Consider the following 21,482-nt stretch of genomic DNA (forward strand, 5'->3'; position numbering starts at 1 on the left):
ATTTTTATTTGTCCTTCTATGGTAGTAAGTGATGTTCCAGAAATGTCCATTGCTAACATTCTTCCAAATATCTTTCTTGGTGTTCAACAGAACAAAGAAACATATACAGGATTAGAACAGGACTTTCATTTTTGGATGGAGTATGCCATTAAGATATAAGGATAGGGTAGGGATTTGGTTGCCTTCTAGTCAAGTTTTATCAGATGTGTAGGATTAGGAGATTGTGGACAGTGATATGTGCATTCTGACAATGTAAAAAAACAGCCAAAAACAACAGTATGCTAAAACAGTCAAAAACAAGGCAAACAAAACTGCAAGTAATCATTATGGAATTTCCACATCCCTGGTTAACCGTGGTTGAGTTCATGCTTGTTTATCAAGATGGACTGGGTGATGTGCTGGCAGGCGATTTCATGTGGCCAGCAGTTATTTTAGCCAAACACTGGATTGACAACGATAGAATACCAAAATCCTGTAAAGGTGTTAGATCTTTCCCCTACTTGGCCCCTAAACTTTGGAATGACCTTCCCAGCCATGTTCAGGATTTAGACTTCAAGTGTGTCTGAACTACAAGCTCACCTGTTCAAATGAGCCTTAAGTTCATTTATTTCCTTACCATATTTATCCCGTAATAGTTAGCTCAGGGATCTCCAACCCTGCTGCTGGAGAGCTACTGTACTGCAGAATGCAGCTCCATACCTGCTCCAACTGTCTGTAATTATCAAGCAACATTGATCTTGTTGATTAGCTGGTTCAGCTGTGTTTGATTGGGGTTGGAGCTGAAATCTTTAGGATGGTAGCTCCATAGCTTGGTTTAATGGGGTCAGGTGTTAAAAGCAAGTGAACAATACGTGAACACAAGGTGACGTGTTTTATTAAGACAGCAAATCATCTTTTTGGACTTTTGTAATAAATAGAATGGTTTGGCTTTAAACAGATTTAAGTTTATTTACACAAACATTTCAGTAATAAATACCTTGTTGTTTTTGACAACTTATTGATGCAAACAAGAAGGCTTTAAAACAATACAAGATGTATAAATGGCTAGATTTATGTAGGTGAAACAATTATGTAAATGTTGTATTTACAAACAACAAATATAGGCATTAGTGTGTGCTGAGATGGGGTAGTTTCAGTAGCTCTCATTTAGTGGGTCCAGCCCACCATGGAGTGAAATCGTTTTGTTTTCGGAGTTTTGTTTTAAAATGTGAACATTGTCATAAATAATAGATTCATGACCAACTCAGTCCTTATTATGATTCATTTGTAGCTGTTTAAACAAAACATTTTTATTTCAGAAAGAAAGCAACATGATCTTTTAAACCTGCCTTGCTTGATTGCTGTGTTCTTTAGGAGACCAAATAGTTATAAGGGTCCTACCATCCAACGGGGCAAAGAACGGGTACAGCTTCTCATTAAAGTGTCCTGTGAAGGTGTATATGTGAGACTTGCTCTCTACATTGTAAAAAGAAATCTGTCCCTCCTCATAATCAATGTAGATCCCTAACTTCCGGGGGACTAGAGTAAGCGGCAGGGGCGTTTCGGGATTGGTGCAGGCAAAGAACTGTCTTGTGCTACGCCACAGGGCCCAATAACCATTAGATGAATTCATTGGAAAGCGACCGTGTCTCTTCGAGGAAGCAGTTGTCACCCCCACTTTCCAATAACCGTTGTTTGCAGTTTCCAGTTCCCAGTAATGGCAGCCACTCATGTAGCCTTCCCAGCCTAGGACGCAGGGCCAACTGTCAAAGCGCTGAGGGCTATAGGGCACATCGGCTTCGCTTAGAGCCTCCTGAACCTTCTTTTGATCATCAGACAGTTGCAACCAGGGGTGGTTTGTCATGGGATCAAGAGTTACATCAGCTGTTCGAGAGAAAGAGGCACAGAGTTTAGAACTGACACTATATGATGCTGGGAGGTGCTTGTGTGGTGGCGTCTAATATTTAAGCATTAATCCTACCTGCTGCGCTGCCAATCCAGCTCCAAACTAAATGAGAAATACAAATGAGAAATTTTCTGTACTGTGACCATAGCTTTATATACATCAGATATACAAGAAATTGGAAAAAAACTGAAAATGTTACCTGAATTTGGGATGTATCGTGGCATGCCTGTTTGAGAAAAGAGAATCATGGCATTACTGATGAGTGTCAGTTTCGTTAGTGCAGTGTCATATTTTGTAAAATGGTGGTGATAGAAGACATAATGAAACACATACACGAGTTACAATTGGGATCTCTTACCAGCTTTCCAGGTGCGCTGTTTAGCTGAAAGCCACAGGTGAGGAACAATACTCTACAATACATACAGAAAACACATAATAAACAGCTAGCAAAAACATATTGTTATAAACCTGTATATCATACGCATATTAGGGTTGTTCCGATACTATTGTGTATTGACGATACCCAGACACATCGGCGATAGCTGATTCCTTAGACGAGTTGGCTGTTTGCGAATTTATGTTGCAAATTAATATTACAAACGCGCATTGCGCATTTCTTCATTTCTTCAGGCTTTTCCTCGCGCCAGAGATAGTTTGTAATGTGCAGACTTTGAGTTTTCCAGGCACGCGAGAGCTTGTGATGAAGGCGCTGTGTCATTATTTTATATTTGAAACCTTTCTAATGAACAAATTTGTACATGTATCAGTTTTAAAGATGTTGAAATAACTTAAAAACATTTGTCCAACAATTTGGATGTTCTTGAAATGTCAGGGTGGTACAACCACAACAAGGGTCTTTTATTAAGAAGTGAACAAGCAGTAACCGTAAACATGATATTGCATCATCCAGAAGAACCCAAAACATTATTCAGGCTGAAGGAAAATGTTTGTAGATTTCTCTCAAATACTGAAAAATAGCTGCTTTCATGTAATGGGTAGGCTGGTACACGTTCTGTGTCAGGTGGTCAAACAATGTCAAACAGTGAAAATGCTATTTGATCAAACACCTGTTAGTAGTAAATAACAAAAACTATGAACTTGGTAGCACAGGATAGGTGATGTTGTAGAAGCGAATGTGCCAATAGCTTATTTTGTCATTGACCCACGGAGGTTAAAATAGTACAACACACATGACATGTCAGAGACGTTAAAAATGTCATTCTGCATGTAATTCCGAATCACGCTGAGCCTTTGATGCTCCCTACTGAACTCTGCTCTTTACACAACCAGAATGAAATCAGCTCCCCTCTCGTCCATAAAGTTGTATCAGCACTATTATATCTCCTAAGGTTTTATAGCTTCACCATCGTCCCAGATAAGCACAGCGCATGATTAGACAATTTTTATATGGCCTTAAGTGTGCTATTGTTTAATTAAAAATGTCGTTTTAAGATTTCTTATATATTAAATATTGCGAAAAACCATACATTTCAATGGGAAACTGCATTCATGGTCTTCTCACCGTGCTGTCTTCTTTCAACAAGCTCCATGTGATGAACTCCAGTAGTGGCATGAGGCAAATCAGTCTCTTCTTCCTCAGTCCTAGAAGACGAAGCATCTGCGCCAGCTCATCTCCCAGCACTCCACAGCTCTGCGTTCAAACAAGACAAACACTGTGGTGGTGAATCCACATATAAATCAAAACAGTAATAATTTCACTACTTTTGTGTGTGGAGGTTTCTAACGCACAAATTCCAAAAAAGCTCAGAGGAAAAAAGACCAGTACAAAATATCTTAGGGGCAGACACAGGTAAACGTTCAAGTTAACTCAAAACAAACAATACAACATAATTAATGGTGCATTTACCAACGTTGTTAAAGTTGCCATTTTACAAGAGGAAAACAGTGATTATGGGGTCAGCAAATGTAAATGAATCAGTCACACGCTCCATTTGTAATAGCATAAGAAGACCTGTTTTGTGATTCATTAAACAAAAAGAAAGTTATAAAATCCTCGATTTAATATCTCACCTCGGATACACTTTGTAGCTCTTTGGCCCACTCCATGATCCTCTTATCCACCGCCTCATTTGGGTCAACATCCAGCTTTGTTTTCTCCTTTTCTTCTTGATCAAACCTCTCCTTCATCCATAGGTGATCTTTAGATAGCTGAAATGTAAACCGGCACATAAACCATTGAGTTGGACATGCTTTCTTATATGATTTTAGTTAGTCTCTGTAAACCGCGATCATCTTTACAGTATTTGTGAAATAAGTAAAATCATGGAAAATCCAACAAGAAAAATACAGGCTGTGATTTGTGTTTTCCACATCAAATTGATTGGATACACGTAAGTGTTTCATTTTGACTGACAGTTGGAGGGGAGGAGTTAACGGATGCTCTGCCCAAGCTGTCAAACTGATGTCATCAGAGAAGATCGCCCTAGAGGGCGTATGTGCATTTTCAGAACTGAAGATCATTAAAGGGGATGTGCAACGGTGTTTCATGCATTCTGACTTGTTTACAATGTTAAACGTGCTGTCTTCTCATGATTGACATGGTCAACTTGTCAAAAAATGAGTTGGACGTATGACGTATGCTTGATACACTCCCCCAGCATTCATATAGGTTTCGGAAAGTTTTTTCCGAACATGAAACGCTGTTTCGTAACAACTTTTCTTAGTCCCTTATTAGACGATTCTCTCGGAAAATCATGCCCACGCGTCAACCCGCCAGAAGAAAGAGCACAACCACACGTCAACCAAGGAGAGCGGGAGAAGGAGCATGAGCACACGTCAACCAGCTGGAGCAAGAGAGAGAGCACTGCGTTCACGAAGTTCAGCTGTGTTTGTTTGTTCACTGCATTTCGGTGAGGAATCTTATATAAGCGGTGGATATAACGCTGCATTTGGAGATCATTTGAAACTGATAGATGGAGCGGGACATGAACCGCACGTGGTAAGCGAAAATGAGTCATACGTTTGTGTTTTCTTGCCAATGGGTGCGCACTTGCTTTAGTTCTGCATCAACCTCAACCCCCCCCACCCCCCGCATGCGTCGTATGTTTTCAGAAATAATTGTTAAGCTGTATCTGTCTTTTATAAATGTGATCAAACTAAAGACTTTACGGATATTTGAAGGGTGCAATACTATTCTGTAAATACTCAAGATTAACATGAGATATGCAGAATCTGTCCGAGTTACGGCCACTTTAAACTTCTTTAGGATCACACAATTGGTCCAGAATAGCTTGATATTAGACTTTTTACAATGGTCACATAAAAGGTCACTTCAGCATTTTTAAGCACGTCTCCACCTTGTCTACACTCTGAAGTTCATTGGCCCATTGCAGAATCAGCTTGCGGCTCTCTTCAAGACTGCGCTCCGTTTTGGGGTCTGTCTGCTCATCTGCCCATCTGCTGCACCCTTCACCAGCATCATTCTCCTCCTGTGAATCACACATATACATGCTCTTAGTCCACTTTTCAATGTTAAAAAAAAGTAATTGGCAGATCTTCCTGATATGTTTAAACTTTGTGGCTCTAAGGGGAGTAGGGTATCCAGTAGCGTAGAGTTTGGGGCCTGACTAGTTGTTAAACGCTCAATGGAAGACGGAGAGAAAGTTGGCCAAATCCTGTTGAAATTTTTGGAATATTTATTGTGGCAAGAATCATCTTTATGTACGACAGGTATTTATTTTACAAGTAATAACCCACCTTGTCACCTCATAACATGCTGTGCAACACTTACTGTGTTGCTAGTGTGATTTTGTCACAGAGGTTTGTTCTTAGATGTGGACTATCCAAACAGAGATATGCATTGTCAATATCAGTGACCCTGACATCCATAAAATGCGTCAATCCCCTTTAAAATAAACTGGTGCACTAGTACACGTCCCTCATGGCAACGCTTATCATATTACAGTATGGGTTATAAAACCCAAAGGTTTCCTTCGAGTCTGCACGCATGCTAAGAAATTAATAATCGCTTGTCATTTGACATGAGAATTGATTTAAAGGACTCTTAATCACATATACAGTACAACATGGGGCGGTTTCCCGGACAATGCTTATGACTAGTCTTAGACTAAAGTAAATGTTAGAGCTGTCTACACTGAAAACAGTTAGCAGTGACATATCTCAAAAAACATCAGTAGCATTGTTTTGTCTCAAAATGCACACAAGTCATGTTTTTTGTAAGGTATGTTTGTAAAAACTACTTAAATGTCCTAATTTGACTAAGGCTTAGTCCTGTCTTAAGCTAACCCCTGTCCGGGAAACTGCCCCCATGTCTTTTATTCCCATATATATTAAATCTTCCAGACTGGTAAAACACCACACAAGACATGCCGAGATTATACCGGTCTTTAAATGCAAGGACCAGGGTGAGACAAAATGACTTGATAGTCCAAGTAATGAACACTTAATTCACTGAAGCATCCAATGTACATTATTATAGGTCAAGTTCAGGTTTTAAACTGAATTTATTTCTTAAAACAATAGAAAAACATACACAAAGACACATAATATACATAATACAAATATGTTGTACCTTGCAGACTTGTGCCACCTGTTCCTTCCAATGGCTGATGAATCTGATGCACTCTTGCAAACTACGGAGGTCCTTTAAGCCCTGCTGACGTTGCCTTTGCTAAAAAAATCCAATAAATAACCAAGTCTGTGAAATACAAGTTGCGCGTATAACCCAAAACGGATCTACTGACCATTATAATATAATTCTTTGACTACCCATTTAACAAAGCATCAGTGAAGTCAGTGGTTACCTGTGAACGGGCTGTGGTGACGCTGAAGTTTTTGAAGGGGCTGCTGGGAGCAGAGCTGTGGACCTGAACGTCTGCTTCAGGTAGCGTCCAGCGCACTGCACCAATGGAGTGACTCTGCATCTCAAAGTGGGTCTCTTCTGTAGTGGAACAGTGAAGGGGAAGAGTGCATTTTCAGGAGTTATAACTGGTTATGCATTTACAGTCAAATGAATACCGGACTAATAAAAAAGAAGTACATGTCATACAATGCTGTACGTGTTTCTTTGTGCTTTATAATTGAAAGAGATGAGAAAAATCATATAATAGGGAAGGAAAGCACACAAAAACAACTACTGTGATTTTTGCAGGCAGTAAATATATAAACACAATACTGAAATATCGTTATGTATGTGCTCAAAACAATGTTTAATATTGTTATTTAAGCTTTATATTAAAATATTTCTTGTCTGCATATATAAATACTGCTGAGTAATTGCAGTAGATTATTAAAATACCGTAAGTACAGTCAGTGTAATGTTTAATTTATGGCAGTCATCTGAAAGGGTCATACTTAGAGTTTTATCCTTCAGGATGCTCTTCATCTTGTGTGGCTTTTCCTGTTCTCCTGTAGGAGGAAGATTTGTACATAAAACATATTTTCCAACCACAATAACATCCATGCATGTGAACAAAAATAAAAATAATTGTGATTATTATTTACATCAACAATGCATTTAATACTAGTCATCAAATGTTTTCAAATGCATTTACAATGTGATGCTGAATGCTGTGCATACTGTAAAATACAGGGCAAATGAGACTTACCCAGGATGAAAGATCTGGATGTGAGGCAAACGCTTGAGGCATTTGTTAGAACTGAGCATCGAAGAGCTCTCACACTTTGTTTTACCTCACTGCCAACCTAGTCTGAACTTTATACCCGATTTTATTACTGTTGTAAAACTCTCTGAGGAAGAAGCCAGGAAAGCTATTTATGACAGCGGTCATCGTCTTTCCCAGCATCATTAAGACAGTAAGAAAAGTGGCACGATTCCAGTACATAAAGATAATTTGCTGCAAAAGTCATCAAAGACAATGTTTTGTTATCTAAAAACGAGTGTCAATTTTAGATAATGTATTAATAATGAAGTAAAATCTTTAGTTTTTGTAAGCCAGCTAGATAGTATATGAGTGCTTACCCTGCCTGCTTGCTGACTGTAAATAGGTTAGACAACTATGAATGAAGGCAATACTGTACAAATGTCAGTGACTTTAATGGTTAAGGATTGTAATACAATGGTAAAATCTAGAAGATTGGGCTAGAGTGGATCATCTCAAAACTATTTAAGAAAAACAATTTAAAAATATGTGGGATGTTTGCTCTAGATTTTATACTCCCTAATGTTACCTTACACTTGGATGGAAAGAGAAAAACACAACATAAACTAAATTAAAGATGAATTTGACTCATTATTTTGACATTTTAATAGATATCACAAATAAAAAAATTTGGCCACCATAATTGTGTGGTGAAATTACGATATTGTGACAACACTATATAATAATACTGTAGTTCATTATTCTGTTAGATATATATTTCACAGTAGACTTCATTTAAATTATTTATTATTTTGTTATGATATAAAGTTCACTTAAACATCAATCAGTCACTACAAATCAGATTCATACATTGCCATTATTTAAATCTAAAGTTGGCAAGGGTGGGACTCTCGTGCGAAGCAAATGTTTATGTAAATATAAACCATGTTAACAACAGTGATAAATTATCTCTCTTTCCCGATAAGATGCAATAACCCATAACTGCTTTTAGGCGAGGTCATTCTGTGTCATCTTCAGTGTCATTTTATCTAAGGAGGATTCCAAGCGAATGGCATGTTGGTCCTAAAAGAAATCCCAGAATTCTTTCCTCTGTTGTTGCGCTTACATTTTTATTGCCATGCTGCAGTTCCATACACAAAATGAGTAAAAAAATGTTTACACAGAGTTTGCGAAAAAGCATATTGGCTTGAAAACTGGTTTGTAACATTATTTTGTAAGTACGATTGAGATCTTAGGGGTTTGTGGGTTACTAGGGTTGTAACAGACTTGACTTTCTCAATCAAAAAAAGAAAAAAATAATTAAAAACTCTTTAAAATGTGTATTCGTGTAATATAAACAGCCTTTTAAAGTAAAAATGTTAGCAAATTCCAAAGCCTGTATGCATTACTGCAACTCTCCTTGAATAAATCCTGATCCTATATTTAATAAAACTGTACATATGTATATAATGTAACATCTCCGTGTCTTTATTTTAGTCAATTGCATGTCTCTCTTTGATTACTGGTTGGAAAAGGTTTATTCTTGGATTATGCACTGCAAAAGGATGATTTAATTCCAGTTTTGGAAAAATTGTTTGAAGATAACAGTCTCTCTGCCCTGTGGCAAAATCTCCACCTGTATGACAAACAGAAAAGGCTTAGAAAGACATAATTTATGTAATTCAAATTTAAAGTATAAATAAATTTTATATTTATACAACACAAGTTATAAAATCACCCAGATTTGTACATGTTTTAACGTTACTTTTAAAATGTATTTGTTAAGTCAGAATGGAACCAGCCAACAAACAACCAAACATTGACCCAACCAAAGTGGTGTGACTTCTGGGATGGACTGTACGTATATTTAGGGTCTTAAGTGTCTAAAACTTGTTTTTGCTTTTCTCTGTGGTGCAGCTAGTGCACATACATTCTTTTACAATACCTATAAGAAGCATGTGATTCATTTTACAGACCTGTGTTTTCATCTTGGGGTAATTCATTTGACTAATAAAATCATCTGCCATCTTCAGCGCAGCCCTCTTCTCTTCTGCATTAGCTCCACTACCTGTTAAATACAAAAAACACCATTTCAATTACATTTTTTAAGACTGGAAAAAGACAAACACATACTTGAATATGAAATTATAAATAATGAAATTAGAATAAAATACTAATACTAAAAATAGAAGTAAGCAATTCAACTTGAACATGAAAACATACAAATTCCAAGTTATCATTATGAAAATAAGTATTTTTCTTACCTTTCCAAACAAAGATCTTTCCATTGGCCCCATTGTCCAGGATAAAGCAGTCATCACGTACGAGCAAGTCCTTGGCAAATGGACTTTTTTCGGACACCTTGGTCAACTTCATTGACCCTGTTGCATCTGAAACCTGCAAATCAGAATTTTGGGAACATTTATAGCATAGAAATGCACATGTAAAGAAATGCAAAGAAGAACTAGTATGGATGACACTCCTATACACAGCAAGTCTCTGCCAGTTATCTGAAAAAGTATTTACGGTTAGGAAAAGACACACAAGCCTCACACATCATTTTAAGCACCTTGTAGAGCGAGGCGGAGTTTGATGCATCTGCTTGGCTGTCTTCTTCTGGAGTGCTCTCTTTCAGCTCTGGCTTTGGACCGAGAACCTGTTGGTTAGTTTTAACAGAAGACAGACAGGAAAATAGCAACACTGTTAGAATTCCTCATGGTGTCTATGAATTTGTTTTGCCTCGAATGAAATCAGTTTTGGGAAACAAGCCGAAAGACGAAACAAGCGTCAAGTTATAAAAATGATAGAAAAGCAGAATTCAACATCAGATTTGTATTCCAAAATACACTGACCTGTAGCATCTCCTGGGTTTCTTCTCCTTCATTGATGTTAGTGATCTGAGCTTTGCCGTGTCTCTCTGTGTCCCTAATAAGAGTGGCAATCTCCCTCACCTTTTGCTTCTCAAAGATGTTTGCCTGAGAGCCGATCCACGACACAATCGTCTGGAAAAGACGAGCACACACACACTTCAAACAATGTATGTTACTGTTGTACAGACATGTCTAGCGATTGTGCTGATTATTAAAATGATATATACACATACTGCATATACATAAAGAGATACACAGAGACACATAACCTATATAAGGCTCACACGCACGCACATACACACACCTCGCCAAGGTCGAGTATGAAACAGTCCCCTTTGTTAAAGCTCTCCCAGCTGAGGTCCACTTCCTTGGCTCTGATGTTTCGTTTCCCTTTGATTTGATATAATCTCTGAATAGGACCAGATCCAGATTGTGCTCTCCGAAAGCCAGACTCAACACCTCCCTCCTGTGAGAGACAAACGAAAGTACATGACAACAGAAAAGTCACACGCGGTTTAAACCACGCTATTTTGCATTAACGCATTTTAATTGTATCCATACTGCTAAATAAAGCACTTGCACTTATTAGCCCATTTGTGTCTCACTGCTTTTTTGTCAAATGACGACACTTGTAAAAAAAACATTGCTGCGAAATTGCCATTTAAAACATACTCTGGTTTTTACAACTAATTCAGCAAGTAAAGAGTATAAAATGACCATCATAACAGCAGTCACCTGTCAGGTGAAATAACTTCTTTTAATTACACATTGAGCTTTTCACAAGGTCCCTTCAAAAAGAGAAACCAGTAACTTGACAATGCTTAAGGTAACCGCAAGGTAAACGGTATGGATTACAACACGTATTTGTTTTCGTCTGCTTACTCACGGTTCTAATATTGAAAATAAAGTCTCCATAATTACTGTACATAAAACGTGGCAGTTTCCTACAAGGGTACTGGAAACACAGTTTAGAAAAAAACATGGTTTTCTACATTCATTTTATTTTTCTTTAAAAGAGTTTTCCAATTGCTAAATCTGTAAACAGAGTAACAACATCAGTTTTAATTCAATATCAAATTCTGGATGTGTAACAACTTTGCCGTCTTATTTTGTCTCGTCTTTTATTTTGTAACGTTCTCTATAGTTCTTGTTTCCAGTTCCAACATTGATTGCATCCTTTTCAGATTAATTTTTCATTTAGCATTGCTTATTCAACCAGGGTCCTTTAAATGAGTTTTCTTCTAGTTTGGAAGTTCCTCTTTTTATTTTGAAGAGATAAAATCCCTCCCGGGATTTTGTTTTTGTGAATAATTCTGCAGCTGGGTTCTATGACTCACTTTTGCCGACACTCTTAAAAAAGATCTCCACCGCAATGTCATAGAAGAACCTTTTTTGGTTCCCCAAAATAACATTTCTTTCTTATTTTTTCCACTACAACCTTTTGTGAAACAGAAATGTTCTTTGGATGTTAAAGATTCTTTGTGGAACCATTCAGTTCTTCCATGGCACTGTGAAGCAGGGTAAGAGTGTGTAAGAGTATGTACATCGCATGTATCTATGTGTGATTCTCTCACATATCACCTTGTAGCTCACTCCTCGGGGAAAGAGGTTCATGAATTCTGGGGATTCATAACCTTGAACCTGCCTGTGCTGGACAGGATCTCCGCTCAGGAAGTTATCCAACTGTGTGGCCAACATGGCACAGGCCACCTGCTCATCACGAGAGGATTTCTCACCTGTAACAGAGACAGACAGAACTCTTACAGATGTATTTAATCATTTTTTGAAGTTTACGTCTGTTTCACTTTTGGATTTTCAAACGTAATCCTTCACACTTACAAATAAAGTTTATTCAAGTGTGCTATTAGTATTGACGGTTTCATCTTAACAACATAAACAAACGTTAGGCTACTGCACATGCGCACTTTTGTGACCCCCAACTGAATTTCCGGTATACATTCATAAACAATAGAGTGCCTGTAGATTTTTTCTGACAACAATCAAAAGAAACGGAGAAGAACCCTTACTTGGCTAAACTTGTCTCTCCGACAAATTGTTTATTTAATAAAATGAACATACAAAAAAATTCAACAAATCATTTATTTGATACAATTGTTAGACAGCAAATTAATAATGCATATTAATATTAACATAAATTAAATTAAATGTAAATAGTTATATTATTAGACACTAGCCAAGCACAAACCGGAAGTTAACTGGGGGTCAGGCGTGCGCGCATCCAATGAAACGGTCTATACTCATTTTAAAGGTCCAGTGTGTGAAATTTATCGGCATCATGCAGTGAGGTGTCGAATTTGCGCTCTTGGAATTGAGAAACGGCCTAATCATTTGCAAAGCTCTGTAGAGCAGTTTGTCCATTTAGGGCTACTGTAGAAACAACATGGGACTCGCGGAGTGTGTAGATAGAAATAGCTCATTCTAAGGTAATAAAAACATAACGCTTCATTATGTAAGGTCTTTATACTCCTCTGAAGACATAATTATGTGTATTATATTGCATTTCTGTCAATAGATTCCCCAAGAAATTACACACAGCACCTTTAAAGTAAAAACAAAGAAGGTATACATTCAGTCTACTTTTAATGTACTTGTATTATACGCTAACAGTGATCACAGGAATGTACTTTAAATCTACTTAAAGTATGGTTAATGGTATACAGTAGTTTAAGTATAAACATTTATAACTAAAGGGGAACATAGTATTTATAAATAATTTATAATAGAGAACAAGTACTTTGCTAAGATCACTCAAAGAAAACTTAAAATATACTTGTCATATAAAAACTTCCAAAGTAACAGTTTACTGGTGTTGCTAATTTCATAAACTAAAATGTACTACAATTGAACTAGTAAACTATTAGCTTATACCTTTAAATTTATTCGTAGTATAGTTGCAGCAAAGTAGTTGTGTATGCCAAGTTCACTACTATTACACTTGAAGTATACTTTTAAGTATGCGTTTATAAACTAAAATGTGGGGCAATTTAGTCCTAGTATTGAAAAGTATACTTACAAGTATACAAGTAGTATATTGATATCTTATCAGCTTACTGCATGAAGTATTAGAACTTTACCTAATAAAATAAACTTATATATGACGAGATACGAAACCCTCTAAAAGCCACCTCTGTCAAAAATTAGATTTATGATGTTGAGTGAATGCTCTCCACACATAGTATACGATACTCAAATAATTTTGCTTAAAAAACCCACTAAATACCACACACTGCTTGTCCGGTCTGAAATATCTGGTTTTGAGCCTGATGAAAAATGCTAATTTAAACGAAAAGTCGTCTGACGGATTTAGAGGGTTTTGCATCTGAATATTTCTTTTTGTAAGCGAAATGACTGTGACTGTGTTTTCTGGCACTGATGTTATGAAGGAAAGCAAGTAGTAAATGGATGATTGGTGAAACTTTATTTAAAAATAAGAAAACATTAAAAATGATAAAAGAAAATATTTTTTTATTTAAAATGATAATATAAACATGTACAGTGCCTTGCAAAAGTATTCATCCCCCTTCAATTTATTCACATTTTGTTATGTTGCCTAATCTTAAACTACTTTAAATGATTTTTTACATTAATCTACACTCCATGCACAATGATGTCAAAACAAAAAACAGATCTGTGATATAATAAAAAACAAAAATAAGTACATTGCATAAGTATTCACACCATTAACTCAGAAGATGGTTAAAGCGCCTTTACAGACTCAAATCTTTTTGGGTATGATGTGAAAAGCTTTACACATCTGCATTTGGCAATTTTCTGTCATTCTTCTCCTCAGATCCTCTCAAACTCTGTCAGGTTGGATGGAGATCATCAGTAGACAGACATTTTCAGGTTTCTACAGAGAATGTTCAGTTGGGTTCAAGCACTAGCTGGGCCACTCAAGGACATAGACAGAGTTGTCCATAAGCCACTCTTGAATTGTTTTAGTTGTGTGCTTAGGATCATTGTCATGTTGGAGAATGAACCTTCTGCCCTGTCCGAGGTTCTGAATGTTCTGGGCTAGGTTTTCATGATCATTATCTCCGTATTTTGTGCCGTTGAGCTTTTCTTCTACTCTGACAAATGCCCCAGTGCCTGCAGCTGAAAAACACCCCACATCATGATGCTGTTTCCACCACACTTTACTGTTTTCTCCAGACATGATGCATGAAACTGAGATTCATCAGACCAGAGAAACTTGTTTCTGACAGTTTGAAAGATTTGTTGAAAGGTACGTTTTTGAATATTTCAAGTTTCCATGTGTCTTCACTTAGCAAAGGCTTGAGTCTGGCCACTAAGCCATAAAGCCCAGATTGGTGGAGTGTTGCAGTGATGTTTGTCCTTCTGTAAGTTTCTCCCATCTCCATATATGATCATGGAGCTCAACCAGAGTGATCATCAGCTTCTTGGTCACCGCTCTAACCAAGACCCTTCCTCATCGATGGCTCAGTTTGGACAGGAGGTCAGCTCAAGTAAGAGATCTGGTGGTTCCAAACCTCTTTCATTGAGGATAAATGGAGGCTACATGCTTCTGTGAACCTTCAATACAGCAGATTTTTTTCAGAAGTCTTCCCCAGATCTGTGCCTTGATATAATCCCGTCTCAGAGCTCTACTGGCAGTTCTTTTGACCTCATGTCTTGGTTTTTACTTTGATATGCATTTTCAGCTGTTGCACCCTTTATAGAGAGGTATGTGCCGCTCCACTTATTCAATTGAATTTGGCACAGGTTAACTCCACTAGAAGTGTAGAAACATCAACAAGCAAAACTAATGCTTCTGAGCTAAATTTCAAGTGTCCCAGAAAAGGGTATGAATACTTATGCAATGTACTTAGTAGTTTAAGATAAGGCAGCAAGCAACATAACAAAATGTGAATAAAATGAAGGGGGGTGAATACTTTTGCAAGGCACTGTAACTGGAAATACTATGCCTGTTAACACTACTGCAATTTTGCACAATTCTGGACCACGTGATATGTAACCGAGATGGCCACATCCTCTGTCTCTACCATAAAGCAACAGTCTCTGGTCTTGATAAACCAATGTTGAGCTGTTAGACCCAAATGCAGAGCAATTTGTGGCACAGAACCCCACAAAATAACTTGGCACTTCGAACACTTCATTACAGAACATATTAAACCTGGCAATACAATATTGTCTCTTGTCTACCCCTGTAAGTTCAGAGGAGACTGGAGTTCATTAAGAATGAATAATATGAAGGGGTAGAGACACTGTGAGCAGAGCTTCTGGGTAATGAAGAAAGGAGAGGGTTTATGGATGAGGGATGGTTAATGAGAATGGTTGGAACGTTGCGTCGACAACCAGCTTAGTGTTACCTAAAGCAGCAGATACACAATAAGACAATGGGCCTAACTGCGGCCCTGTCATGGGCCTGCTGAAACATTAATGAGCTATGAAAACACCCGCCCTTCCCTTTTTCCCATGGGACTCATCCCTCTTTATCCCTCTCTCCTCTCATCCATTTGTTCTATTGCATCTTTCTGTGTACTCATTCAGACCGGGTCAGGTGCATCAAGCATATCGTTTTAACTCGCTAGGCAATCATCTCATTCTTTAGGCTTTAGACCCCATTCCCTGCAGTCATCATCCCAAGTGACTGACATTCACTTTTCCCAATGAAATACAGTCTTAGCCTAAAGCGATGCCCAACTTTGCAAAATTGATGTCTTCGCTATTTATTTTAATATAATATGAAAGGTGCTGTATTCATGTTGTACTCAAGTTGTATTTGGATTGTAAACTGAAGCTCAGCTTTGGGAAGAATTTAAGGAGGCTTTGCAAAATAGAGAAATCAATAAATACTGTATTAACAACTTATAATATTGTTGTAAATTGTTTTATTTCTTGCTCGTTTCTTATGCATTTTTTGTATATTCATATAAAATCAATATTCCCTCATACTGTATGCCTATATTTTCTAATATTTGCCTTTTTGCCATATAATTTTGTCCGATAAATACCTTAAAAATCTTTGTCTGTTTTGTACCATACACCTCATATTTTGACGGCTTAATTTAACCTGATGGTGTATTAAAAGCTAATATTGTACAAATATGCACATTGTAAACATTTGTATTTGCCACAAGTGCAAGATGAGTCATCTTGGTGCATTTGTACATATGACATCCATAAATCGATTCAAATTTTTTTTTTAAGAAACACTCTCACCAATCCACATGTGGAGGTCTGCTCCCTGGTCACCCCGGTTATCCAGCACAAGGTAGGAGTCACCGTTGAAGAAAGCCCCAACCTCTGCAGCATTCAGGGGAACAGCCTTCATCTTTTCCACTCGCCAACACCTGAGTCCCGCCTGTCTCACCTCTTCACCAAATTGCCCCGGTGCAGCCTGAAATGGGAGCATTCTGTAGAGAGATACACCGAGTTCGTGAGGAGGGAAGAAGTGAATAACAAACAGTTACAAAAAAGACTGATGTCAGGAGACAACTGCTGCACTGAAAAAAAGGGAATTTTGCTACTTGTACAATTTACTAAATTTAATTTAACAAAATGTTTTATTTTGTCACAGCATGATTTTTTTCTCATGACATGATAACAAGGGAGAAACAGTCAATAGAAATAATTAAATAAATTATTGTTTTTTATTTGAGTAGAAATATCTTAACTTTAAAATTAAAATAGACTAAAATTGTGACTTACAAAAATGGAAAGAAGGTTTAGTAGGATAATATACAGTAGTTATTAAAGTAAGAAACGTGTTATTTCCTGTAAATTATAAAAAAAATACATAATGCTAGTACATCTGTTATTTAAAGCAATTCGTATACTTTTTAACAAAGTCTTTGTCTCCTCATCTTTTATTGTATTCTTTAACAGTTTGCTACAATAAAAATTACACCTTTTTTATCTCTCAATACGATGCCAGCAGAGCTATCAGGTAAAGACTGTTGTTATCTGATTGGTTCCTTGACCTGTCAGTAACTTGACTGCCAAACAGATCGTAGTCTTGAAGTTTGGATCAGAGGTTTGTTTGGACACAACCGTGTCATGCCAGCAACATGATTCTACAACATGTTTCATAGATTCTACTGCCAGTCAAACTGATGGTGGCGTGTTTGAACAGTTCACTAAAGGCTTCAGAGACTCACTCGTGATGTCACTTTATTACACGGCTCGTTGGAATGCTTGATTCTGATTGGCCAGTCACGACTTTTGCAGGTTCGTTATTCCCAGTTATTACACGGCTCATTTGAATGCTTGATTCTGATTGGCCAGTCGCGACATTCCAAGGGTTGTTACACCGCTCAAAACTAATAACACCCTGTAACCCAGATGCTGCAAATCATTTTGAGAGGGGCAGTTTAATATTACACAAAAACTTTTAATAACATATATGACATTATATTTACAAATGATTAAACCAATTTGCCTGTTCGTGACGTTTGAACGTCGTTTCTTACTTTAAAACCGAAACTAAAGTAAACTTCCTCGCGGAAGGCCTGCTTTCGGTAAAAATGGGCTAATAAAATATTTCAAATTCACATTTGATGTCCAGTTTTTTTCTCATGTGGCAAGTAGCTGTGTAATAAGCGGGATAATGTACAAGCAGCCGGCTGTTATCGCGAAATAAGCCCCTTCAGTGTGCTCAGGACCCGACGCGAAGCGGGGGGATTATTTCTGATAACAACCTGGGGCCGCTTGCATAAACTTAGACTAGTTTAAACTAGTCTTAGAAGTTAGTCACCTATTTTTTCTTTAAGACTGGTCATAACTTCTTTAAATCAGTTTTATAAAAAGGTAGATGTGCTCATTGAAATATGAAAAGTAAGACTGATTAGCCCCAACTAATTGTTAGTCAGTGAGACTACACAGTCTTAATTTACCGGCTAAGTTTATGCAACTGGGCCCTGTACATTATCCCTTACTTAAGACATGCCATAAGAAGAAACCCCAGATATTTGCTCACGTCCTTTACAGAGGAGAAGAATGCATGCACCCAACTGAATCATCAGGGTTTCCATTCGAAACTATTTATGCCAGAGATTATGATAGCTAAATGACATAACCCCTCCCTCATTATCTCTTCATTCAGTCAGACAGGGACTGATTCAATGTTCGGTCATTGACATCACGTGGCATTATAAGATCGTCCATCTATGGGCACAATGTCATGACTCATAAACTGCAAAAAAGTATAACACAAAACGCATTCCCTCATAAAAAAGTATGTTTATATATATATGTGTTTTTTTAATTATAAAAGGTATAATAAAGATAAATTTAAAGATAATATTTACAATCCATTTTAAAGGACTATGACATATAGAGTCCTTATCACAGAAAACGTTTCCGTATGCATCATTTTAAACATTTGAGGAAGAAGAAAACTTGACGGTCTGGAAAAAACGTTGCGATAAAAATGACATGTGAGCTGCATTGTTGCAATCACTTGCAGTTTGAACACAATGAGACATTGGCCTTGAGTGTATATTGAACACCCCACCCTTACACTGGCGTAAAAGGAGGCATTCAATTCAGTTTTCAAGCAGAAGTGTCAGTTTAAGCTCGACTACAGAAAGTCAAACATGCCACAGCGTGAAGTATGCCAAAAGTGAGTCATGAACCACAGAGAAAGAAACATGCAAGTTGCCACAACCAGCTTCCTGTCTTGTTTCACACTTGCATTTTCTGACAGAAAGAGAATGTAACCCTTATTATTGATAAAAATGACCTATCCAAAGACATAAATCTAATGTCCCCACAAGTACCAATGTACAGTAAATGATAACCCTTTCTACAAACTGTTGAAAACAGAGGTTATGTGTGCAACTTGACCTAAAAAAGAAACAAAACAGCATATCATTTAAGTATGGGTGGCATGAATATAGAGATATTGTATATTATTGTAACGACCCAGAATGGTTCGATGAATTGCAGGACTGTAAAATGAGATGTAATGTGAAGACATTTGTCAACAAAAGATCTGAGCGAAAGATGAATTACATTTAAAACAAAGAAACACACGGGTCCACTTAACTGCATAACCCCTTCCACCAGCTCCGGCATGCTTTCTGAGTCCGGCTCCATTCTGCCTGATCCACAGTGTGTTTGTATGTGTGTGTGTTCACCTGGCCTGGTTAGCTTATATGCGGCCAGTAACTAGACACGGGGGAATAATCCGAGCGGCCCTGCCGAGGACGCCCCACAGCGAGGAGAGTCGGGTTGCCTGACAAACGCTAAACACTAGCGTGATAATTACTGCAGACCACCACCCATCTCTCCTCTGATCATCAGGAGGAGATGACGGAGCAACCATGGCATTTTGTTACTTTGGGAAAAACTACAAAAGAGGAAGACTCAGTGTCTTGTCAGGAGTGGTTAATGAATTTGATAGGGTTTTTTGTTACATTTTGTGGCCATTTTGTAGACTTTAAAGGTTTTCTATTGGTTCCTATTCACCAGGCAACATGTCACCAAAAGAAGCCATCACCAGAAGAGGCCCACAGAGACCATTATAGTTTCCATTACCTTCAAAAAATTTTTTACATTTTGTTGCTTGTGCAAGTCAATTTATTTTATTCAGGATGCATCGAAATGACAACTGGCAGACATAAGTACCCAAAAGTGATGTCCAACGTCTTAACCTTTTATTCAAATATGATAAAAATATGTTTAAAATGTTTTGTATGCATATTGCATAATTGTCCTCAGGAGTGAAAAAACTGAAACCCAGCTTTAAAGGGATACTCCACCCAAAAATGAGAATGATGTCATAATTTACTCAACCTCAAGTTGTTCCAAACCTGTATCAATTTCTTTGTTCTGTTGAACACAAAGAAAGATATATGTAAAAATGTTAGCAACTGACATTTCTGGGACATCACTGACTACCATAGTATGAAAAATTAAAATGATGGTCAAAGGTGCCCTGGAAAGGTTTGCTTTTCTAAATTCTTCAAAATATTTTCTTTTGTTTTCTACACAACAAACAATAATTTTTCCTACTATGGTAGTCAATGATGTCCCACAAATGTCAGTTGCTAACATTTTTCCAAACATCTTTGTGTTCGACAGATCAAAGAAATGTATAAACGTTTGGAACAACTTGAGGGTGAGTAAATGATGACAGAATTTTCATTTTTAGGTGGGAGTATCCCTTTAAGAATTTAAAGAGGCTTGGCAAAAAATTACAAAGACGAGAGGATCAACAAACCATTAACTGATAAAACGTAGTCATCACTTCATGTGAGCTTTTAATAGGTCTGGAGGACAAAGTTGTATCAGATGTAACAACGTGTTAAAAAAAACAGAAGAACGAAAAAATGACAGTTACGTAGAGAAAAGGTAAATCGTGACAGATCTCAAGAGAAAGGGCGGTAGCACACCGTAATAAAGTTCATTGATAGCGATGTGCTTGTCATATTGAATAACTGCGGGAAAACATGCAGTCAAAGGAACATAATCTCTCTCTGGAGCTGCGATAAAATCAATGGGGTGTGCGTTTAGGGAATATATCACAAATACACGATGTTTCTTTAAAATAAACTACTTTAGGAACGTCAATTAGAGCGATTCAATTCCGAAGACTAATGCACTTTTATTAAAACAAGCACTCAACAGCACATCTACTGAAAAACCCACACAATATGAGAAACTAGGTGTAAGGTGAAAATCAACTATAAAAGGGGTCTGTTATGAGGGTTGCGCGTACATTGTATACATTTCCGAGAATGTTTGGGCTTACCTTGCGGTAGTTTAAGTTTGGAGGATCCTGTGAAGTTTGCAGAAAGAAAGGACGAGATTTTGCAGAGTAGAGATAACGTTACAGTCACTTCCTGCATCAGTTCTTAATTCAGGCCCAACCCCTTTAAATACACCCCCCACATAAACAAACAGATGTCTAAAATGTGACAGGTAGAATAGAGGCAAACAAGGTTTGTTAGAAGTTGATTTGCTTGTTTTGCCTAAATTTGACTAGAGGGAATCCTGTGGACTGAAAATCTTGATGAAAACCACGGTTTAGAAAGTTGTGGGCTTTCCTTCACTGTTCCTCTAGTTATGAACATTACATAGTCACACCCTGTCAGTCACAAAGGCTTCGGTAATTTTTTTGTCAGGGCTTGTCTGAAGGCTTTAACTTAATATAACCAT

At 37.4% G+C, this 21,482-nt stretch overlaps 2 protein-coding genes across 2 annotated transcripts; both read right to left on the reverse strand.

Annotated features, from left to right (window-relative positions):
• Positions 1 to 872: 872 nt before the first annotated feature.
• On the reverse strand, positions 873 to 8,462 carry si:dkey-219e21.2 (E3 ubiquitin-protein ligase TRIM39). The gene is made up of 10 exons (XM_057359222.1): positions 7,220 to 8,462; positions 6,670 to 6,806; positions 6,438 to 6,536; positions 5,203 to 5,334; positions 3,917 to 4,054; positions 3,408 to 3,536; positions 2,244 to 2,295; positions 2,085 to 2,111; positions 1,961 to 1,987; positions 873 to 1,863 (listed from the first exon to the last, which is right to left on the reverse strand). Exons 1-10 carry the CDS (start codon positions 7,326 to 7,328, stop codon positions 1,319 to 1,321), a joined length of 1,395 nt encoding a protein of 464 aa, XP_057215205.1. The 5' UTR covers positions 7,329 to 8,462; the 3' UTR covers positions 873 to 1,318.
• A 116-nt stretch (positions 8,463 to 8,578) lies between these two features.
• Positions 8,579 to 21,343, reverse strand: capgb (capping protein (actin filament), gelsolin-like b). The gene is made up of 9 exons (XM_057359224.1): positions 21,076 to 21,343; positions 16,542 to 16,735; positions 11,919 to 12,073; positions 10,642 to 10,803; positions 10,320 to 10,469; positions 10,037 to 10,123; positions 9,732 to 9,864; positions 9,444 to 9,535; positions 8,579 to 9,103 (listed from the first exon to the last, which is right to left on the reverse strand). Exons 2-9 carry the CDS (start codon positions 16,732 to 16,734, stop codon positions 9,038 to 9,040), a joined length of 1,038 nt encoding a protein of 345 aa, XP_057215207.1. The 5' UTR covers position 16,735; positions 21,076 to 21,343; the 3' UTR covers positions 8,579 to 9,037.
• Between the last annotated feature and the right edge of the window lie 139 nt (positions 21,344 to 21,482).

The sequence above is a fragment of the Triplophysa rosa genome, linkage group LG18, assembly GCF_024868665.1.
Source record: "Triplophysa rosa linkage group LG18, Trosa_1v2, whole genome shotgun sequence".
Lineage (NCBI taxonomy): Eukaryota > Metazoa > Chordata > Actinopteri > Cypriniformes > Nemacheilidae > Triplophysa > Triplophysa rosa.

What these genes read in the sequence shown, in the direction of transcription:
- capgb (XM_057359224.1), bottom strand. Translation starts at nt 16,734, where the DNA reads ATGCTCCCATTTCAGGCTGCACCGGGGCAATTTGGTGAAGAGGTGAGA. An exon ending in AGACCTCCACATGTGGATTG is followed by an intron (nt 12,074 to 16,541) that starts GTGAGAGTGTTT and finishes TCTCTGTTACAG; the next exon opens with GTGAGAAATCCTCTCGTGAT. An exon ending in CCCGAGGAGTGAGCTACAAG is followed by an intron (nt 10,804 to 11,918) that starts GTGATATGTGAG and finishes TGTCTCTCACAG; the next exon opens with GAGGGAGGTGTTGAGTCTGG.
- si:dkey-219e21.2 (XM_057359222.1), bottom strand. Translation starts at nt 7,328, where the DNA reads ATGGATGTTATTGTGGTTGGAAAATATGTTTTATGTACAAATCTTCCT. An exon ending in ACAGCGCACCTGGAAAGCTG is followed by an intron (nt 2,112 to 2,243) that starts GTAAGAGATCCC and finishes TTTCTCAAACAG; the next exon opens with GCATGCCACGATACATCCCA. An exon ending in CTGGATTGGCAGCGCAGCAG is followed by an intron (nt 1,864 to 1,960) that starts GTAGGATTAATG and finishes TCTCTCGAACAG; the next exon opens with CTGATGTAACTCTTGATCCC.